General features: G+C 38.0%; 1 protein-coding gene across 1 annotated transcript in view; it reads right to left on the reverse strand.

Annotated features, from left to right (window-relative positions):
* The window catches only part of LOC126335541 (DNA excision repair protein ERCC-6-like), a 126756-nt gene that overhangs the window by 64513 nt on the left and 40831 nt on the right, over window positions 1–21412 (reverse strand). The window contains exons 7-10 of the mRNA XM_049998928.1: window positions 20766–20921; window positions 7100–7250; window positions 1821–1973; window positions 1381–1508 (exon numbers count right to left, since the gene is read on the reverse strand). Of these exons, the coding sequence (XP_049854885.1) occupies window positions 1381–1508; window positions 1821–1973; window positions 7100–7250; window positions 20766–20921 (588 nt within the window). The remainder of the gene's footprint in view (window positions 1–1380; window positions 1509–1820; window positions 1974–7099; window positions 7251–20765; window positions 20922–21412) is intronic.

Below are 21412 nucleotides of genomic sequence, written 5' to 3' on the forward strand. Positions count from 1 at the left end.
TAGTAACACATTTCAGCCTTCCACAATTATATGCATGTATTTTAACAGACTTTATAGCTCCCAGCCACAGAAATCCGTTTTCTTTTCACTTGACAGGAGACTTGTATACGAAGAGGAAACAGGAAAATCACTAAATTTAAACACGGGCCATGTGGGGGCTCTTCCCCCTCCACATACTACTGGAGACTCCCCATCCCCCTCCCACCACTACAGCTCAACTCCGGCTGCTCTGCACATGCACGAATCTGCCATCTTGGGTACGACAGAAATTTTTTTCTGGGCAGCATCTGGCTGCTTGTTGCTGCTGCCGATACAGCTATCAGCCGCACTTCAAGAAGCCAGAAGTGGGAGAAGGTACTGCTCTCATTCGACTCAAATGTGCATGCACATGAACCCATTGGCAACTACTCAAACGAACCTAATGTAATCCTTTGTGGTGTCATACTCATCAAAAGCAGTTTGTTGTTATGAAGTATTACGCAGTCTTCATCCTAAATCCTTTGACACAGTTTGCTGCTGGCAGATGCTTGTGTGTGAAAGTTGATGATTGACTTTTGTGAAAAGATCTTGATGTAATGTGAAATGCTTTTGTTTTAATGGTTGCCACTAAACTTGCGTACCACAAATGTGACACTCTTCCCTTTTTTCATACAGAACGAGTTGAGCTTCTTTGGACTTTTTTCATGCCCTCTGTCGTTCCTAACTGATAATGATACTATGTGGTGAAACAATACTCCAGAAGAGGATAGACAAGGGCAATGTACGCAGTCTCCTTAGTAGATTTGTTGCATCTTGTAAGTGTTCTGCCAATACAACACAGTCTTTGACTGATCTTCCTTACAAAATTTCTATGCAATGGTTCCAATTTAAGTTGTTCATAAATGTAATTTCTAGGTACTTAGTTGAATTTACATTCTTTCAACCATGTAACTGAAATTTAACACACTGCTTTCAGTGTTCAAATGGATGACCTCATTTGTTTATTTTTTATTTATTTATTTATTTATTTGTTTGGAGACACTTGTTACTTCATGTGGATAAGAGCCAGCTGTGTTTGACAAGAATGATATTTTCCACTGTGCATGCCTATTACATGCCGCTGTACCAAGATATACCTGTTGCTTGACTGAAATACCTCTGCTGAAGATAACAGTGTCTGCGCTCAACATTTTTCTATTGAAAACTGGCATTACCTATCCAAGGTTTTTTCGGCTGTCCCATTATGTAAGAGCTGTAAGGACAATTTAACTAAAAACAAAACTGCCCAACTGCCTACTTAGAAGAAAATTTTCTCAATTATATCATCTCTAGTTTAGAACTTACACAATACTGAAGTCAGTATAAAAAGAGCAACTCAAATAAAAATTTATTTCTCCTTACCATCAAAAGAACCAGACTCGTGCAGCACAGCTACTCGGAATGGTGGCCACCAAGTATGAAATTCTCGCACCCACTGATGCATAACAGTGGTCGGACACACAATCAAAACAGGTCCCAAACCTCGATACCTATAAGAGCATGGTAATATAAATAAACATTTGATAGTATGACACCAAATTTAATCAAAATAATTTAATTTATTTATTTATTCAATAAGAAACGAAATAACTAATTTTCATTTTCAACCAATAACGAAACTAACATCCATGGATGAATGTCAAGTCTCATTTCGTAAGGAAGAACATGCAAGGGGCGGGGAGGGGGGGAAATCTTTAAAATTTTGGTGAAGTAATCAAAACACATACAAATAGTGAAGTTACAAAATATTCAATTTCTGATTTATCATGTAGTTTAAGGATTTCTAATTTTAAGATGCTTACCCACCATGACGTGCAACTAATTTGCTATGTGCAAGGCCTGCCAGAAAAGCAATGACTTGCACTGTTTTCCCTAGTCCCATCTCATCACCTAGAATGCCTCCACATCGTTGCAGATTCAATTCCCACAGCCACTGTACACCAACTTTTTGGTAACTGAAATGCAAAGTTATAATTAAGAGAAAATATTTCTCTTCCACATGAAACTTCTTACAAAATCTGTACATCAGTATCAAGGTGCAAGGGACTTACAGTTATTGACATTGTCTTCTGTCTGCCTCTTTACACAGTGCCTATGTTTGTTAACAAAATTAAATGCAATGAAGATATAGTATCCTAAAATTGCAATAGACATGCTCCACCATGTTTTAGAATTAATGGAAACAAATTCCACTGTAAGTCTATCAGATTTAGAAAGGTTATTAACTCTAGAATCGAAGGGCTGGATCTCCCAGAGCCACGTGGATTTTGTTTTAAAAATTCCACAAGAGTGCACTGCTTATGATTAAGCCATTCTTTGTAGCTCTCAGTTAAATTTCCTAGAAGGCAATACTTGTTTTACCATTCTTCTTTGTTCGCCTGTTGACTGTTGGCAAGGGAAGAAATGTGTTCTGAGCCTGAGAGATCCAGACCACTTACATTTGCTCTTTTTATTATTATTATTATGCACTTTTTTGTTATTGTGACAAAGTAATAAAATTGCTCCAAAACAGCTTAGCAGCATCCACTTAAATGAGGAAGAAACTGAAAAACTATTATTAGAAATTGATAATGCCAATTTGCCAGTAGATCCTAGTTTTGTTCCTAAAAGTTATCACGAGACAGAAAGTGAAATGATTAATAAACAGTTGGACAGTGAAGATAACATTGTTATTTCTGTCAGAAACACGAGTTCACTTACTAACACTAATCGAGATTCCCTACCAACTAGTGTGGTTTGATGTGGTCCCTCTTCCAGTGAATCATTACTTTGCAATCTGTCAAGAGACAGACAAATTAGATGGCTGAAAAACTTTCCCAACCAAAATGTATGTACCAGATCTCTCAAAATAATTTTGCATTTGCCTCATGCTAGTGAAGAAGCTAGAAATCCTAACACCATTGTCAAGACCTGAAAACTGTTCGCTGACGACAATTTGCTTGATTTGATAATAGAGAACACAACAACTTCAATAGATTATAAAAACCCCTTCATAAAAGTGACCCAAATATTGCAAGAAACTTGGGGGAAAGAAAGGAGGAGTTCAAAGCATTTTTGGGTCCAGAATGAAATTTTCACTCTGCCAGGAAGTTTCATTTTTGGGTCTTTCATACACAATGAATATGGAAGAACTTTTGGACACTTGAGTCATAGGGACAAAAATCTTCCCTCCAAGTAGGACAGTGGAAATATTTTGTTTTCCTTTGATATGCTGGACCCAGTATATCATGTTGTGGAGGGATTTGCAAAGAACTGCACAAGGCCTTACACCACTTGAGAATACTTTAAGAGTGGATGAAATGTTACTACCTGTTCGGGGATGTCATTCTTCCAGAACGTACATTCCTCCAAGACCTGGAAAGTTTGGGACAAAATATTTATCATAGCAGATTGTAACAGGACTAGTTATGGGGTAGTTAATGAATGCTTTGATACCACTAAAAGTTTAGCAGATTATATATTAACTGATCCACAATATGTAATGGACAAGAATTGGAAAGTATGGTTTTTCTTCATTTCTATCAGCAAATTAAACTATATGGTTCACTTATGTACCGAATCATCACCATTAACATTATTTCATATCATTTAACTGTAATTAACAGAAAGTTATAATCAGTTAGAAAACCTGATGATGTGAATTAACATGTTGTTGTTGTTGTGGTCTTCAGTCCAGAGACTACCTGTAGTTTGATGCAACTCTCCATGCTACTCTATCCTGTGCAAGCTTCTTCATCTCCAAGTACCTACTGCAAGCTACATCCTTCTGAACCTACTTAGTGCATTCATCTCTTGGTCTCCCTCTGCAATTTTTATCCGCCCTTCAATACTAAACTGGTGATCCCTTGATGCCTCAGAACATGTCCTACCAACCAATCGCTTCTAGTGAAGTCGTGCCACAAATTCCTCTTCTCCCCAATTCTATTCATTACTTCCTCATTAGTTATGTGATCTACCCATCTAATCTTCAGCATTCTTCTGTAGAACCATCTAATCTTCAGCATTCTTCTGTAGCACCACATTTCAAAAGCTTCTGTTCTCTTCTTGTCTACCTATTTATCGTCCATGTTTTACTTCCATACATGGCTACACTCCATACAAGTACTTTCAGAAACGACTTCCTGATACTTAAATCTAAACTCGATGTTAACAAATTTCTCTTCTTCAGAAACTCTTTCCTTGCCATAGCCAGACTAAATTTTATATCCTCTATACTTTGACCATCATCAGTTATTTTTCTCCCCAAATAGCAAAACTCATCTACTACTTGAAGTGTCTAATTTCCTAATCTAATTCCCTCAGCATACCCGACTTAATTTGACTACATTCCATCATCCTCATTTTGCTTCTGTTGATTCGTCTTATATCCTTTCAACACACTGTCCATTCCGTTCAACTGCTCTTCCAGGTCCTTTTGAATTACCATACTGTCATAAATTTCAGCAAAATTTATAACTTCATTCTCACGATTGCATTATTACAGTCCCACAGAACAGTTAAGAGAAATATCTATGTTGTAATTAAACAAATAATTCATTAGCAATGTTCGTAAATTTAAACTTACCTAAAAACAAATTTTTGGAACATTTATCAGTCATATGATATATTTAACATGACTTGTGCGCTTTATGTATCATGCCAACAACGAAAAAAAATTAGGTCAGTTATAATTAATTTTTCCATTAACAATTCTTCAACATTATGATGTAAACACTACACAGGTTTTCAATCATTCTAATACTACAAAATAACACAGAATTTAACCTGAAATTTCGTTTTGGCATTTTGTACGGTACCTCAATTAAAGTTAGGAAAAAAATCCAAAGTGAAATCAAGAAGTAGTTAATGCTTTTACAATAGGCATTGTTACTGTAACTTCATAATCAAATTTCAAAAAATTAGAAATATATTTAGAATAAATTGAAATTTATTCTCTTCAAATCCGTACTAACAGTTTGTTGTAAATCAATACATTTTCTTTATAAATAAGTAAATGTAATTGTTTTTGCCAATAGGCCAAAGAATGTACATTGTTCAGACAAGGTATATATTGAGTGGTGCAAAGCACTTACAGTCAGTCACAGTTTGGCTAATGTAATGATGCAATGTCTTTAAAAGTTGCTGTTTTGTCAGTCATGTTTGTGTGTACACACCTTTGCTAATGCTTATGGAAAAATACATCTTCTGTTAAAAAGAATGAGCAGTGTATTGGAAAACATTATTTTAACGTCCAAGTTTTCATCATGTTCGAAATCCAGGCAAATCTGCAATACACATCCCCTAATAGACTTAATTGGTGAAGGAGATTCAATTGTTCAAAGCTATGTATTCCACTGCAAAACTACATTAATCTCATACTATGATGAATCTTTTACAGTGAGAAATATTTTTGCCAGAACAGCAGTTGGAGTAACATTAGGTATGCAAAATCATTCAACGTACAAAATTTGGAAGTGCATGTGGGACTATAACCAGCAGGTTTCTTCCCAGAGAGAATGTAGTTGACAAAGTTGTGCTCAGAGTTGTAGAGCCAGTGAAGGATACAGGATGGAATATTACCTTTGACAGTTGGTTCACACGCTACACTCTTGTTAGAAAACTTTTCACAAATTTTAAGGTTACACTCGTTTCCACATTGTGCAAAAATAAAAGAGAAATCTCTTCTCTTACAAAAAAGAGAAATACATTCATCCATATCCAGATTTAGTGACAATTCTGCATTGGTGTTATATGTGCCAAAGAAAAATGAAGGTGTCACTTTGTTGTCATCAATGCACACAAACAACAAAATCAATGAAGAAACAAAAAATTTGAATAATTACTTTCTGTAATTCAACAAATACTGGAGTGGATGTGGTTGATGAGAAGTGCTCATAATAGACTCTTGAAGACAAACTAGATGCTGGCCATTGTGCATTTTTAAGCCATTTTGAACCCTGCTGATATAAATATATCTGCAGTGTACAAATCAAACACAGGATTGGATATTTCCAGATGGATATTTCTCAGCAACTGATAAAACAACACATGGAACAGAGAGATAACCAGAAGAATCTCCCAAGGTACATTAGCCAGCAGGCAGCACGGTTACCTGGGATTACCATTGAGAAGGAAGTTGGTCCAGGAGGCAAATGAGGTAGCTGTTATGAATGCAAAGACAATAAAACAAATTATTTTTGTAAAGAATGTGGAAAATGATTGTGTCTGTTACATTCAGTATTGTTATGTGAAGACTGGGCAGAAAATACAGACCAGTAACATGTATATCGTAATGAGATAGTACTAAACACTGAATTGTATAATACTGTCTGCAACAATCCTAAATTCATAATGTGTAAGGATGTGAACTTAAAAAATGTTTTCAATTTTCAAGAAAGATTTCAAATACTTAGTAATTTGATATTCAGATTTTTGGATGAATACAACCTTACTTTTTAGGAAACAGTAATAAAAGTATTTCTGGCACAGCTGTTGAAAATATTTGTCTTACTTATTCTGGAATGTAAATAAAATTTTGGGTCTGTCAGACCCAGCCCATCTAGTAGTGTTATTTATTTTTTGCCTGTCCATCTAAGATTTAAACACTGTATGAAAATGAAATTCTACATGCTACCGATTACATATGTTCTGGCTTTTGAATTGAAAACTCTGGGTGTCTAGCTACTTTTCTTCTCACAGTGCACCAATGATCACTAGAGTTAAAAAATTATAGAAATACTCAATATTTTAAGTGATATCTGCCTGGAAATTCTTATCATGCTTCAGGAAGTAATCCACAAAATTAAAGGAACTAACCTTCATTCTTGGATCTCAAGAGATTTTGCAGCTGTCTACATATTACAATGTGTGAATATTGAGCCTCTCTTGTTGAATTAACTGCAGTAAGAAAAAGTGTGTAGCAATAACGTCTTTTTAAAACTCTATCTGGAAAATGAAAAGGATGAGCACTCACAGCAATACTTGAGAGGGCTAGTACCTCCTTGCATTTTTCAGAGTTTCATAAAGTGTAGCTGTAGATACCAAAATTTTGAAGCTATCAATGCATCCTTTCTATGGAACGTAGAAACAGCATGGTACTTACTTATATAGCTTGTTCCAAAGGAACTTAGGAATCCTGTAACCACCCTCCAACTCTTGATCTCCTCTGACAGTTTCCTCAGTACGTGTCTTTTCCCACAGCTTCAAACGCTCCATGTAATCATCTGCATTCCCATCATCTATCTCTTTCTTACCTTGTGAAATAAAACAAAATATATCAAATATGCAAAACTATAACAATGATACACATACAAATACACATAAAAAATACCCAAACCCTCCACAGCTATGTGTGCTTTCTATTTCTAATGTGCAGACAGGCATAACATGTCAGCTTTACAGTGAGTGGCAATCTATCCTTTTCAATATTGTTTATATTTCAAAGTGGACTTTCCATTGTTTGAAGAAAGATTACAGTTTAACGTACTGCCTGCGACAACTTCACCACATCTGAAGAACAAGCTCAGATTGGAGATGGATAGTGGAGGAAAATGGTCACGTTATTTTCAAAGGAACCTTACGTGATTTAAGGAAACAATGGAAATCTTAAAATGTGGATAGCTGGATGGAAATTTCCTCCTGAATATTAGTCCGGGGTGTTGTCACGGAGCCACCTTGTCCACTTATAGATGTAAGCAAGAAAAGCCGGTAATGTAGTTCAAAAGGACAGAAGTCAGCAATCAGGCCACACAACCATCTTATTAACAGGGACCTGAAAAATTCACGATTTGTGATAAATATTAAAATATATTTGAATTCAGCCCAATTACCCAATAAACATTATTTCACAGCAAACTGTATCCGGATGAATTATTTTATCAGAGTTAGTTTGAAATAGCTTTATTTTCTGTACTTATAAATATTGAAAATGTACTCAGTTTTTGGTTACTGGCACTGCAAAAATCTAGTGAACCCCGATTTCTCAAGATAAAATGCCTAAGAATGTGTTTCCAAAATAAGAAGTTCACAAACGCAACAACATATCAGTGCATTTGATGCTCTTTTGTCACAACATTTGTGGGCAGTATATGCCACATGCCAAGTAAAGGTGGCTACACAGATAACTACATTCTTCACAAGTGTGATATGTGGAGTAAAGAGTGGTTAAAAACAAAAATATTACTTTCATATTAAATATTTGTGATACACAGTTACAGAAACTGTCTCACAGTGTTGCTGTTTTCCTTCTTTTTTTTCTTTGCCATGTAATATTGTACTCTTTCACTTTTCCTACATTACAGTACTTTTGTATAGAATGTAATTCAGCAGCACCTAATAAAAAAATTAAGTAAAATCAAATCAAAATGCTGGCACAAGTTTCCCTATTCTTGGTACAAATGCTCAAGAATTCGTATGTTTGAATGCTTTGCGCAAGCATGCATAAAAGAAATTCAATGGAGCACCAAGCTGCTTGAACAGCCCTGATGCCTGCACAAATTCATCCTACACATTGTCAAGCACTCTGTGCTTGTGTGCTTGCTCACTATCAAGCATGCAAATGCGTGAGTAGCCACCTTAATGCAACACAAGACTCAACTGTGGGACCCGGCATGTCTGTCATAATTCAGGCATTTTAACATGGCAGTTTTAGGTGGTGGGGGTTTTGAGCTGTGGTTGCATCAAATTCTGATACGAGGTTGGATCAGAATTACCTCATTTAAGAAACTGCCAACATTTACAAGCAATTGCGTAGTAGCTGTTATCGAATTTTGTGTGTTGCTTGTTGTTTTCTTTTATTATTTTGAAATGCATGAAGAAACTAATTCTGTTTCATCACAGAGTTTGATTACAACTATCAAAACACCAAAAGGGTTCAGTGATCCCTATGACCATGTGTCAAGTTCCGCTTTTGCAGAAACAGAGAACATGAGTGTAGGTTTGTTGCGTGCAACAGGACTTGTTTTCCCACACTCTCTCTCCCTCCCTGAAAGATATTAGTCTAATTTGTATACACTCACATGTGACTGCCAGTTTAAGGTGTCACCATTCTTCACTATAGTGATGGAAAACAAAACCTGCCAAAAGTTTCTCCCTAATGTAAGAATGAAGTTATTTTTGGTTCTGCTTACACACTAAGCATCTTGTCAGTTCTATCTGTAGCACTGTCAAGTATGGGTCACATGGCTATGAATGCCCACAAAAGGCAAAAATCAATATTCTGCTGATTCTGTAATTATTAAAAAAAAAAGAAAAATAATGTTGGGAAACACCATCAATCAGAGGCATGAAACTGGTGCTGCTTCTCAACCCAATCAATCATTTGTGGATAGTTTAAGTAGAGCCTAAAGAAAAAAAGAGAAGACCATGCTGAAAAAAGCTACTTAAGTTTTTGCAAAAGCAAACATTCCATTACAACGGCCCCTAGGTATAACTTTTCCTAAAAATAGACGTGAATTTTGCCAAAAATATAAGCTATCTTTTCAGGTCCCTACTCAATAGCATTGAAGTTTATAACAACTTGTATGCACTCATTAGACATTATTGTTAAATTTACTAATTACATGGGTTTTATTATCTTCAGTCATCAGATACACTTACATAATTATTTCCGTTTTTTCCGCATTTGTAGATGAAATCCACAGCAAGGCACATTTAAAATCTACACCTGTTCCCAAAGTGGAATATAAGCCTGTGTCCACTGCACTGCATCTACATCTGCACATCACATTTAAGTGCCTGGCACAGGGTTCTCAAACTACCTTCACAATTCTCTATTATTCCAATCTCGGATAGCGCACGGAAAGAACAAACACCTATAGCTTTTACCTTGGTGATCGTTTCTCCTTATGTAGGTTAGTGTCAACAAAATATTTTCGCATTCAGAGGAGAGAGTTGAATGGAATTTTGTGAGAAGATTCCATCACAAAGAAAAATGCCTTTCTTTTAAAGATGTCCAGCCCAAATCCTGTATCATTTTAGTGACGCACTCTCCCATATTTCGCGATAATACAAAACGTGCTGCTCTTCTCTGAACTTTTTCGATGTACTCTGTCAGTTCTATCTGGTAAGAATCCCACACTGCGCAGCAGTATTCTGAAAGAGGACGGACAAGCGTAGTGTATGCAGTCTCCTTAGTAGATCTGTTATATTTTCTAAGTGTCCTACCAATAAAATGCAGTCTTTCATTAGCCTTCCCCACTACATTTTCTATGTGGTCCTTCCAATTTAAGTTGTTCGTAATTGTAATTCCTAGGTATTTAGTTGAATTTTATATTTGACTGATCTATTGTGTAACTGAAGTTTAACAGATTCCTTTCAGCACTCATGTGGATGACCTCACAGTTTTTGTTATTTAGGGTCAACTGCTAATTTTTGCAACATTCAGATATCTTTTCTAAATTGTTTCGCAATTTGTTTTGATCTTCTGATGACTTTATTAGTCAATAAACGACAGCGTCATCTGCAAACAACCGAAGTCGGATGCTAAGATTGTCTCCCAAATCATTTATATAGATAAGTAACAGCAAAGGGCCTACAACACTACCCTGGCGAATGCCAGAAATCACTTCTGCTTTACTCAATGACTTTCCATCAGTTACTATGAACTGTGACCTCTCTGACAGGAAATCGTAAATCCAGTCACATAACTGAGACGAGATTCCATAAACACGCAATTTCACTGTAAGCTGCTTATGTGATACAGTGGTAAAAGCCTTCTGGAAATCCAGAAATATAGAATTTATCTGAAATCTCTTGTCAATAGCACTCAACACTTCATGTGAATACAAAGCTAGTTGAGTTTCACAAGAATGATGTTTTCTAAAACCTTGTTGACTGTGTGTCGATAGACTATTGTCTTTGAGGTATTTCATAATGTTCAAACACAATGTATGTCCCAGAAACCTGACGCATATTGATGTTAATGATATGAGCCTGTAATTAAGTGGATTACTCCTACTACCTTTCTTGAATATTGGTGTGACCTGTGCAACTTTCTAGTCTTTCGATACTGATCTTTCAAAATGGTTCAAATGGCTCTGAGCATTATGGGACTCAACATCTGAGGCCATCAGTTCCCTAGAACTTAGAACTACTTAAACCTAACTAACCTAAGGACATCACACACATCCATGCCCGAGACAGGATTTGAACCTGTGACCGTAGCAGTCACGCGGTTCCAGACTGATATGCCTAGAACCTCACGGCCATTGCGGCCGGCGATCTTTCTTTGAGCGAACGGTTGTATATGATTGTCAAGTATGGAACAAATGCATCTGCATACTCTGAAAGGAACCTAACTGATACACAGTCTGGACCAGGAGACTAGCTTTTATTAAGTGATTTAAGTTGCTTCACTATTCCGAGGATATTTACTTGTATGTAACTCATGTTGGCAGCTGTTCTTGATTCGAATTCTGGAAAGTTTACTTCATCTTCTTTTATGAAGGCATTTCGGAAGGCTGTGTTTAGTAACTCTGCTTTGGCAGCACTGTCTTCGATAGCATGTCCACTGCTATCATACAGAGAATGCACAGATTGTTCATTGCCGCTAACATACTTCACATACAACCAACATTTCTTTGGATTTTCTGCAGGTTTTCAGACAAAGTTTCATTGTGGAAACTGTTATAAGTATCTCGCATAGGAGTCCGCGCTAAATTTCGAGCTTCTGTAAAAGATCGCCAATCTTGGGGATTTTGCATCAGTTTAAATTTGGCATGTTTGTTTCTTTGTTTCTGCAACAGTGTTCTGACCTATTTTCTGTACTAAGGAGGATCAGCTCCATCGTTTGTTAATTTATATGGTATAAATCTCTCAATTGCTGCCAATACTATTTCTCTGAGTTCAAGCCACATTTGGTCTACACTTATATCATTAATTTGGAAGGAGTGGAGATTGTCTCTAAGGAAGGCATCAAATCAATTTTTATCTGCTTTTTTTAATAGGTATTTTTTTCGAGGATTTGGTGATTACAATATTCAATCTCGCTGCGACAACCCTGTGTTGACTAATACCTGTATCCATTTTGATGCTCATTATTAAAACAGGATTATTTGTTGCTAAGAGGTCAAGTGTGTTTTCACAACTGTTTACTATTTGCGTGGTCTCATGAACTAACTGCTCGAAATAATTTCCAGAGAATGCGTTTAGCTCAATTTCGGATGATGTTTTATGCATACCTCCGGAACTAAACATGTATTTTTGCCAACATATCAAGGGTAAATAAAAGCCTTCACCAACTGTAATCGTAGGAGTCAGGTACGTGCTTGAAATGAAATTCATGTTTTCTTTAAACCTTTCAGCAACTGTATCACCTAAAAACTGCCCAGTCCACACAACACAGCCCATGCTACCCCTGTAGCCGCCTCCTGCGTATAGTGAACACAGTATAGCAGAACCCGAAACCCAACCACCCTTGGGTGCAAGCTGAGGAATCTACACGGCCGCAGAACCATTTGAGCCGTTGATTCAGACCCTCTACTCGACTGTGTACCAGAGGTCCGCAATTGGTCCTGTTGACTATGCTGCAAATGGTTAGCTCTGCTGTCATCTTGCAAGCAAGACTGACAGCCTTTACACTTCTGTTAGCTGCTCAAAACCAGAGAGAATCTCTTCTGATCCATAGTGGAACACATTATTGGTACTGGCGTGAGCAACCACCTGCAGTTGTCTCCACCTGTGCTCCTCATGGCATCTGGGAGGACCCGTTCCACATTTGGAATGACTCCACCAGGTATGCACACAGAGTGCACACTGGTTTTCCTTCCCTTCTTGACAGCAAAGTCCCTAAGAGGCCTCATAATGTGCCTAACATTGGAGTTCCAAACTATCAGTAATCCCACCCTCTTTGATTGTCCAGATCTTGCAGGCTGAGAGGTTTCCTCTGAAACAGGACAGGCAACAGCATCTGGTTCAGCAACGGTGTCAGCCACTGACATCACCTGGAACCTGTTTGTCAGACAAACCAGGGAGGCCTTACGTGTGGCCGCCTGTGAAGTCTTTCATTGCCTGCTACATCCGGATGACCTCCCACTCGATTACAGTTGAGGGACCAACTTCAGTGTGAGCAGCAACTGGGCTGTCCACCTGTGAGGACCAATCGGAGGACATAGCCGTGCTGGACGTCTGTTGGATCCCCATGGCCGGCCCACAATTGGATCTCCATGGCTGGCCCACAACAGTGGTGCCCATCCACTGCAGCCTCAAGCTGTGTAACTGCAGCCATCACAGCCTGAAGCTGAGAGGAAAGAGTCACCAACTCGGCTAGCATCCACACACAACAATCACAGTCCCTGTCCATACTAAAGACTAGAAAACTACACTATGCAGATAAACAGACTATTGGCACATGCTGCACGACTCTACTGTAAACCCTGACGAAAACACAAGAACTGTGTCTAATAAATTAGATTAACATGCGGAGATTCAAAAACCTAACTACCGAAGAACTCAGGTGACACTAAATAGTTCGCCCCTGACTAGGAACTTGTAATATGTCAGAAAATCGGTTTACTTTCCGAAGCAAACGAAATCGCAAGAACTGTGACTATTAGATATTAAATAAACACGCAGAAAAACAAGAAACTAAACTATTAAAGCACACAGATGACATAAAATTTGCTCCTAGTTAGGAACTCGTAAAACTCACAAAATAGGTTACTTCCCTGCTGCTGCTTGTATCTCGGCCGGCTGCTACTGCATGATATTGATATTGTCCTATGAGTATGGGGGTGGTCTACAGACAACAATCAAATATGGATATAAAAAGTTACACGTGGATGTTTTCTTCTTCTTCAAAAGGTATCCTCAGCAGAAGTACACAATACAGTATTATCAGATAGTGCCTGTTAGTGTTTGGAAGTTATTGTGGTGTAATAGCTATGCCATTACAAAAAACCAGACAAGTGACATTAGGACTAGTGGTCTCAGGCTCTATACCAACATGTGTCGATAAATTAACAGGGAGTTCATCTACAAGATTTCAAGGAGCGAGTTTGTGAGTACCAAAATATGACATCAACTTAGAAGCTTAAATTTTTTTCACTGCCACAGTACTGTACATTTTAAAACTTTAGAAACATTCCAACTTCATATGTCAACCAGTTTCTAAGAAAAAAGTGTCGTAACAGATGGACAGACAGATGGAAAACAAATGGCAAAAATCTTTTTTTAATTTGATGTAATTACAAATAAACTATTTTTGGATTGGATTGTGAAACTTTCATTCTTGCCAAATTTCATGATTCCACCTCAACAAGCTTTGATGAGTGAGTTTGCGAGTATCAAAATATGTAACAAACAGCCAAATCAAACAATGGAAAACCCAAAATGGAATAATGACAATAATATGAAACGGATAGATTGCTACTCACTATATAGAGGAGATGCTAAGTTGCAGACAGGCACAACAAAAAAGAATGCTACAGCTGTCTTCTTATTGTGCCGTCTGTGACTCAACTCAATGGTGAGTAGCAATCTGCCTATTTCATAATATTAACATAAATGTCTGTATCATTTGTTTCCATTGACTTAGAATCTTAAACTTTTCACACCACCAAGGGACCATAAACCACACTATTTGAAAGAAATTTTTATTTGACATCTCTTCCTGTTCCTGAGGAAAAGGGATCTTAATAACGGACAGACAGATGGACAACAAAGTGGTCCTATAACGGTTCTGATTTTATCAACTGAGGTACAGAACCTAAAAATATGCATGAATTGACAAACTTCAACAGTTTTTCAGTTTTTATAAATGGTTCTCATGTCAGTTTGTTGTCAAACCATTTCCATGTGCCGTTTGCACATGGGAATGATACTGTTGCTTTCAAACGTGTGTCAGTGGAACATACCTTAAACTTTAAGCATTAGAGTATGGATCAGTTTTATCAAAATGAGTAGTCTGTGTCTACATCTACATATGCATTCAGATGTATGGCAGAAGACTTCTTTTACCACTACTAGTCATTCCCTTTCTGTTTCACTCGCAGATGGAGCGAGGGGAGAACTGTCCATAAACCTTCGTAAGAGCCCCAACTTCTCTTTTCTCATCTTTGTGGCCCTTATGCAAAATGTATGCTGATAGTAATAGAACCATTCTGTAATCATCAGCAAATGCCAATTCTCTGAAATTTCTCACTTGTTTTTTGCAAAAAGAATGTCATTGTCCCTCTACATATTCCCATTTAAGTTCACAAAAGCATCTCTATAAAACCTGCTTGTTGATCAAACCAACCGATAACAAATCTAAAAGCATGCCTCTGAATTGCTTCAATACCTTGCTTTAACTAATAGTGGAAATCCCAAACACTGAAGCAGTACTCAGGATGGGTCACACTAGTCTTCTATATGCAGTCTCCTTTAGAGGTGAGCTACACTTTCCTAAAATTCTCCCAACAGACTTAAGCTAAACATTTACCTTACCTACCACCGCACAAGTGATGCTTGTAAATTCATGCTGATTTGTGAACAGCTTTTCTGTCTGATGAAAATTACTATATTCAAATTTAAAATACGCTCAAGAATTCTCCAGCAAACTGACATTAAAGATATTAGTCTGTAATTTTGCAGGTCTGTTCTTCTACCATTCTTATATACAGGAGTCACCTCTGCTCTTTTCCAGTTGACTCCAAGCTTTGGACTTCACCCTAAATGATTCAAGATAAATGCAAGCTCTAAGTAAGGGAACAATGTTGAACACTCTTTGTAAAACCGAACTGGGATTCCAAATGGATCTGGTGACTTATTTGTTCTCAACCTTTTCAAAGCCAGGAATGCTTATTTCTATGTCCTTCAAACAGGAGACTGTGTGATGGTTTAGCAATGGTGTGGACGATCCTCTTGCGTTAATAATTTTATAAACTCGAAATTTAAAACTTCACATTTTCCTTTTGCTGCCTTCTATCACCAGACATGACCAGATGCCGAGTGACTGAATAGAAGCCTTTGATCCACTTCGTGATTTTTACACAGAGCCAGAATTTCCTTTCGTTCACAATAAGAGATTTTGCTACGGTATGATGATCTAAGTTGGCGTATGTTCCAACCATCTATCTTTTTACAGACACCCAAATTTCTACTAACCTTTGCAAACTGACATTCCATGTTCTTTTCTGAATCAGGAGTGAACCAACAATCCCTACTTCCTTAGCATTTTTTGTAGTTAATTATTAAACCATAGTGGGTCTCTTCCAGTTTTAATGCACTTACTCAGTAGATACCTTTCCAGAGATCAGTTTACAAACAGTTTAAACTTTGGCCCATAATGCCTCTGTTTCTATCATGTTTGAAATAAATAATGTCCATTCATTGATTAGTAGGATACTAACATGCGCCCCCGGTAGCTGAGTGGTCAGCACGACAGAATGTCAATCCTAAGGGCCCGGGTTTGATTCCCGGCTGGGTCGGATATTTTCTCCGCACAGGGACTGGGTGTTGTGCTGTCCTAATCTTCTTCATTTCATTCCCATTGACGTGCAAGTCACTGAAGTGGTGTCAAATCAAAAGACTTGCACCCGACGAATGGTCTACCCGATGGGAGGCCCTAGTCACATGACATTTACATTTAGGATACTAACAACTACTTATATCCTCTTTCTAGCATAAAAACTTTCCTAAACTTCTTGATGGATTTATTAACTTTAGTAACCATCATTGTTTTGATGATATTGTGATAACTAATCCCTGTCTCTAAACTGACATTGTCGATAAGGTCAGGCCTGTTTGTAGCTGCAAGGTATAAAATATTTCCATTTTGTTGTTCAGCTAGCAGCTCAAGACAATTTTTGGCAAAGGCGTTCAGATCTACTTCACAAGGCTGTCTGTCAATACTGCCTAAAATGAATCCATACATCTCTCAGTCTTTACTCTGTAGGTTAAAGTCACCTCCAACTAATATTGCACGATAAGGATACTTCTGCACTACAGAGCATAAGCTATCTTTGAATGATTCTACAACTATTATGGTAGAACCTGGTAACTGGTAGAAACATCTGATGATTAATTTGAGTTCACCTTGGCCAGCAGCTTGCATTCATATAACTTTGCAGTTAGACTCAATTTTGACATCTAAAGACACACTATTTTTGTCTAATATGCAATAAACACTCCCACTCCCTAGAATCTAACCCCTTCGAAGACATCCAACCTGTCTGCCTTGTTAAATATTTCGGATCTTTCTACTACGAACTTCATCCAATTTTCAGTTCTGTGTATAATTTGAGTAGCGACAGGTTTACTGAAAGGCGGGAAAATGAGGAACTTTGTTACAAATACTATGGAAATTTATTGGTAAAATTGTTATATGTGAAGTGTCTACTTTTGTATATGATCTGACTTCACTCTCCACAAATCGACTGGTGAGTGTTCATGAAAGAATCTAAAACTACTGTTTAGCCTAAAATATCCCATGTCTACTCCTGAACTACTGCTGCTTTCTCTGTGTAGTGACTGATGACCTAGCAAGGAAGGGGAGCCCTACAATTCTTCACCACATAACGCAGCCATAGATCTGCAACCAAGACCATCACAGAATTGATGAGAGCCTCTTGTTGGACTCTCCACTCAGCTCCAGATGAAAGAACTCTAATGCTTGCACCCCAGTAGTTAGGTCAGCAGTCTTCACCACTTCTGCCGCCAGCCTACACGAACCAAGGATGGCATCAGAATCCCAGTGACAGGCATTATTGGTGGCGACATGAGACATAGCTTGAAGCTGACTGCACCCTGCACACTCTAAAAGGACTTTTTTCCAGCCCCGGATGTTGGTTCCCTAAGGGGCCCCACAATGCACATAGCTTGGAGCTCCCTTGCAAACCTCTCCCCTTTCCATCTGTGTGTCTGCTCAGACAGACCATGTTTAAGGACCAGCCACTTGTTCACTCAGTGTGAATTGCAAGACCAGACAATCACATCCCACATCGACACTCCGTCTCGAGCGACGCAAACGCATTACAGGCTATCAGTCACTCCGAGGTGAGCACAGCTCCAACTTGTTGGGTATGCTGGAAGATTTCCTAGCAACAGAGCCTACAGGTGAAACAAGCAACACCTGAGGTGTCACACGTGACAAGCTGGTTTCCTTGCTACTTCTACACTCCGAAGCAGCAGCCTGCAAATGTCTGGCTGTGGCTAAGTGTCTTCAGCAGTTTGTGAACTGTGGTCAGCTCTTCCTGCACCAACACACAGCATGCACAGTTCCTGCCCATTCTACTACTAAGACTCAAATGAAAAAGCTAAGTAAACAATAAAAATCAAATGAGCCTTGTTGTCTTACCAAGTGGCTGCTCTACAGCATTCAACCTACCCAACAGTGGCACGCAGATGGCATAAATCTAAACTACTAAACTACGACACACACAAAATGAAAATGAGAAAACAAAAACAATGTCACAAAATGAAAAGTGCCAAGCTGCTACACTAATACTAACTCACTGAACTCGGAGCACAGCACAAAAGCAGACAGCAAAATGACTACTGCTGTAGACCTGTGTGTATCGTAGCAGCAACCAACCTCAACTGGCACGTGGCAGGCTGCTATACCAACTGGCTCCTAACACCAGCTGGTGTACACCGCTTGTAAATAAAAACACTGGCCAGTGTACATATGCTGATATGACAACATGTTCACAATCTAGACATGGCAATTTCCACGGAAACCCAAATCACTGCTGATGCAGAAACACTCCTGGAACCATTTTTCATATGCTGCGTCACATTCCCAATGCAGGACAACCGAGTAATCTTCCGCTGGGACTGCATTTCAGGACGCCGCCTGGCCACTAATCAACTAATTCCGTTCATGAAGTCAAGTACAAGTAATCACAACTCCTGGATGTTCACAAAAAGCCAAGATGTCACCAGCAGGGAGCTATTACTCTTCTTGCCGACCACTACCTCGTGACACTACTTCGGGCAATGAGCAGCTACACCGTCACCAGCAGAAAACCATCACTCACCATACCGACCGCAGCCTCACTGTGCATCATCTCTATCTGGCCAGCGAGCAGCCAAACCATCACCGTGTGTAGCCACCATTCACCACTGATCCCTGGTTCACTGGATTTTGCATTCATCGACAGTAACTTCCTAGTTCCACTTGAACTCGGTAAGACAATTCCAGTTGGTTTGATTCAGTGATTAGCCCGCCAGTTGACTTCGTCAATCAGTTGACCAAATAAGTGAACTGTATTGTACCATTGAGCAACTAAAAGACTACTGTCTGCACCACTGTTGTATTATGTGTGAGATTATAAGCATTAAGTGACTTTTATTAAAGTGTTACTACACTGCTGCCTGGGAATCTCAGTTACACATGTTTCCCCTTGGGTCACCACAACTACCAATTTACCACTCTATGAGACTCAAACTACCTGATTGTGGTGCTGCACGTGGTGTAAGTCTACACGACTTGAACTACGACACACACAAAATATAAAGAAGAAAACAAAAACTAGTTCTGCTGTCTTTTAGATGGTGCTAAAAACAATACTAATAATCAATGTCAAAAAATGAAAACTGCAAGGTGCTGCATGAATACCATCTCACTGAACTTGAGTGCACAGCACAAAGGCGGACAATGGAAGTCCATCATATGGCAAAGAAAAACCCTACAGCAAATACTAAATATACACTGGGATGATATGCTGGATATTTGGGAGACAGCAAGCAAAGCAATCTTATTTCAAGGCAGTATTTAAGATAATGACAAAATTAAAGGAGACTATGTAACAGATACACGATAAGTTACCTATTTACACAATGATAGCAAAATTAATGAAGTGTAGAGATGAATAAATGATCACAAACCAATAGCCTTGTGATAAACTTTGTAGGGTAGTAACAGAATACTGTATTAAGATTTATTGTTATTAATAGGTTAGATAGAAAAATGTGTATGTGATGTGCACAAAATACAGCAAGATTACACTGGAAAAGAAAAAAGGGGGATGAGCAGATATTCCTGTCGTAGGTATGATAATCACAGACTTACAGCCTTCAACTGTAACTTGATAAAAAGAGTTGAAACACATTGTATCAAATAACCACTGTTGCAACTGGACCTCTGTTTTTTATCACTGCTACTATCCCACACTTATGGACTGACTCTCACTCTGGTGGAGAAAATAATTAATACAGCAACTACTAGCAGGGTGTGCATTCTTTGATGTAATAGGAGTGAATCAGAAGAAGAAACAGATCAGTATTAGTAATGAGAGAAAATATTCTTAATGTCACATAAGAATGGAAAAATACATAAAAATTTTCTTCAGATTTCATTTGTAAATGCAAAATAGTGGGTATCTGACAAAATGAGGCCTATCAAAATTTGATACTGGACAACACTACATACTCTCACTCTTCAGAGCGCAATTGGTGCCACATCGTGAGTGTAGGTATGTTGAAAGATACTGTCTCTGATTTTTATTGAGGTGGCTTCAGGATGACTAAAATTAAACTTTTTAATTAGCTCTGCAAAAGCAGCTGATACCTTGTCAAGTTGGGGAAAATTGAAATATTTATAAACAAATACAATTGTTCAAAAAGGAAAGACCATTTTTTTCTAGCCTTTAAGGGGGTGTCTACACTATATCTAGGTTAATTATTTATAATGCTCACAATACGAATTAAGATTGCGAAGCGTGCTACATAGAATCTCATTAATGTGAACAAGGCCATAAGCGTATAGTGATAATGGCAAAAATTAAATAAGAACGAAATACAGAATTTTACACATAAGTGCACTGGACTGACAGGAAATGAATCCTTACTTCTCTTCCTTTTTTTCACTCTTCGTTCTTCATCAGAATAATCCCAGTCGCTGTCATCAGAACACCATTCTTCAGGTGGTGAAATAAGTTTCTGTCGTCGGCGTTTCTTTACATGATGCAGTGATGGTCCTTCCCATTTTCTCGTTTTCTCCTCATCTAAACAATGCCAATGTAATACAGACATGAGAAACTGTTTCTCTAATGAGGAAGAATTTTGGAAGCCTGTTGATGCATATCAAGTAACTGGAGACAATAAATATCTATTTAAATCAATAAACACGTAATTTAGACATGTTTGTTCCCACATGATGGGTCAGCAGAAGAAAGTGCTAACCCACAAGAGAATACTTTGAGTTGTTATGTGTTACTAGATTGGTTAAATTCAAAGATAACAACATAAATAGAAAAGGATGAAATAATTTAAAAAGTATGCTGCACTTTCTAGGGGTGCACGTAAACTGTTACCACTGTGTGCTGCAATGTAATACACAACAGATAAAGTGATTTGAGTAATCCTTACTAAAATGAAGGTTAGCACTTTCTTCCACCAATCTCTTCAAATATTTCATAAAGTTACAAGATGTGTATATTGTTCCTACCACAATATGACACCTCAGTTAAATTTTTTTTCTAGTAATCTAAAACCT

Source organism: Schistocerca gregaria, chromosome 2, assembly GCF_023897955.1.
Source record: "Schistocerca gregaria isolate iqSchGreg1 chromosome 2, iqSchGreg1.2, whole genome shotgun sequence".
NCBI classification, from domain to species: domain Eukaryota; kingdom Metazoa; phylum Arthropoda; class Insecta; order Orthoptera; family Acrididae; genus Schistocerca; species Schistocerca gregaria.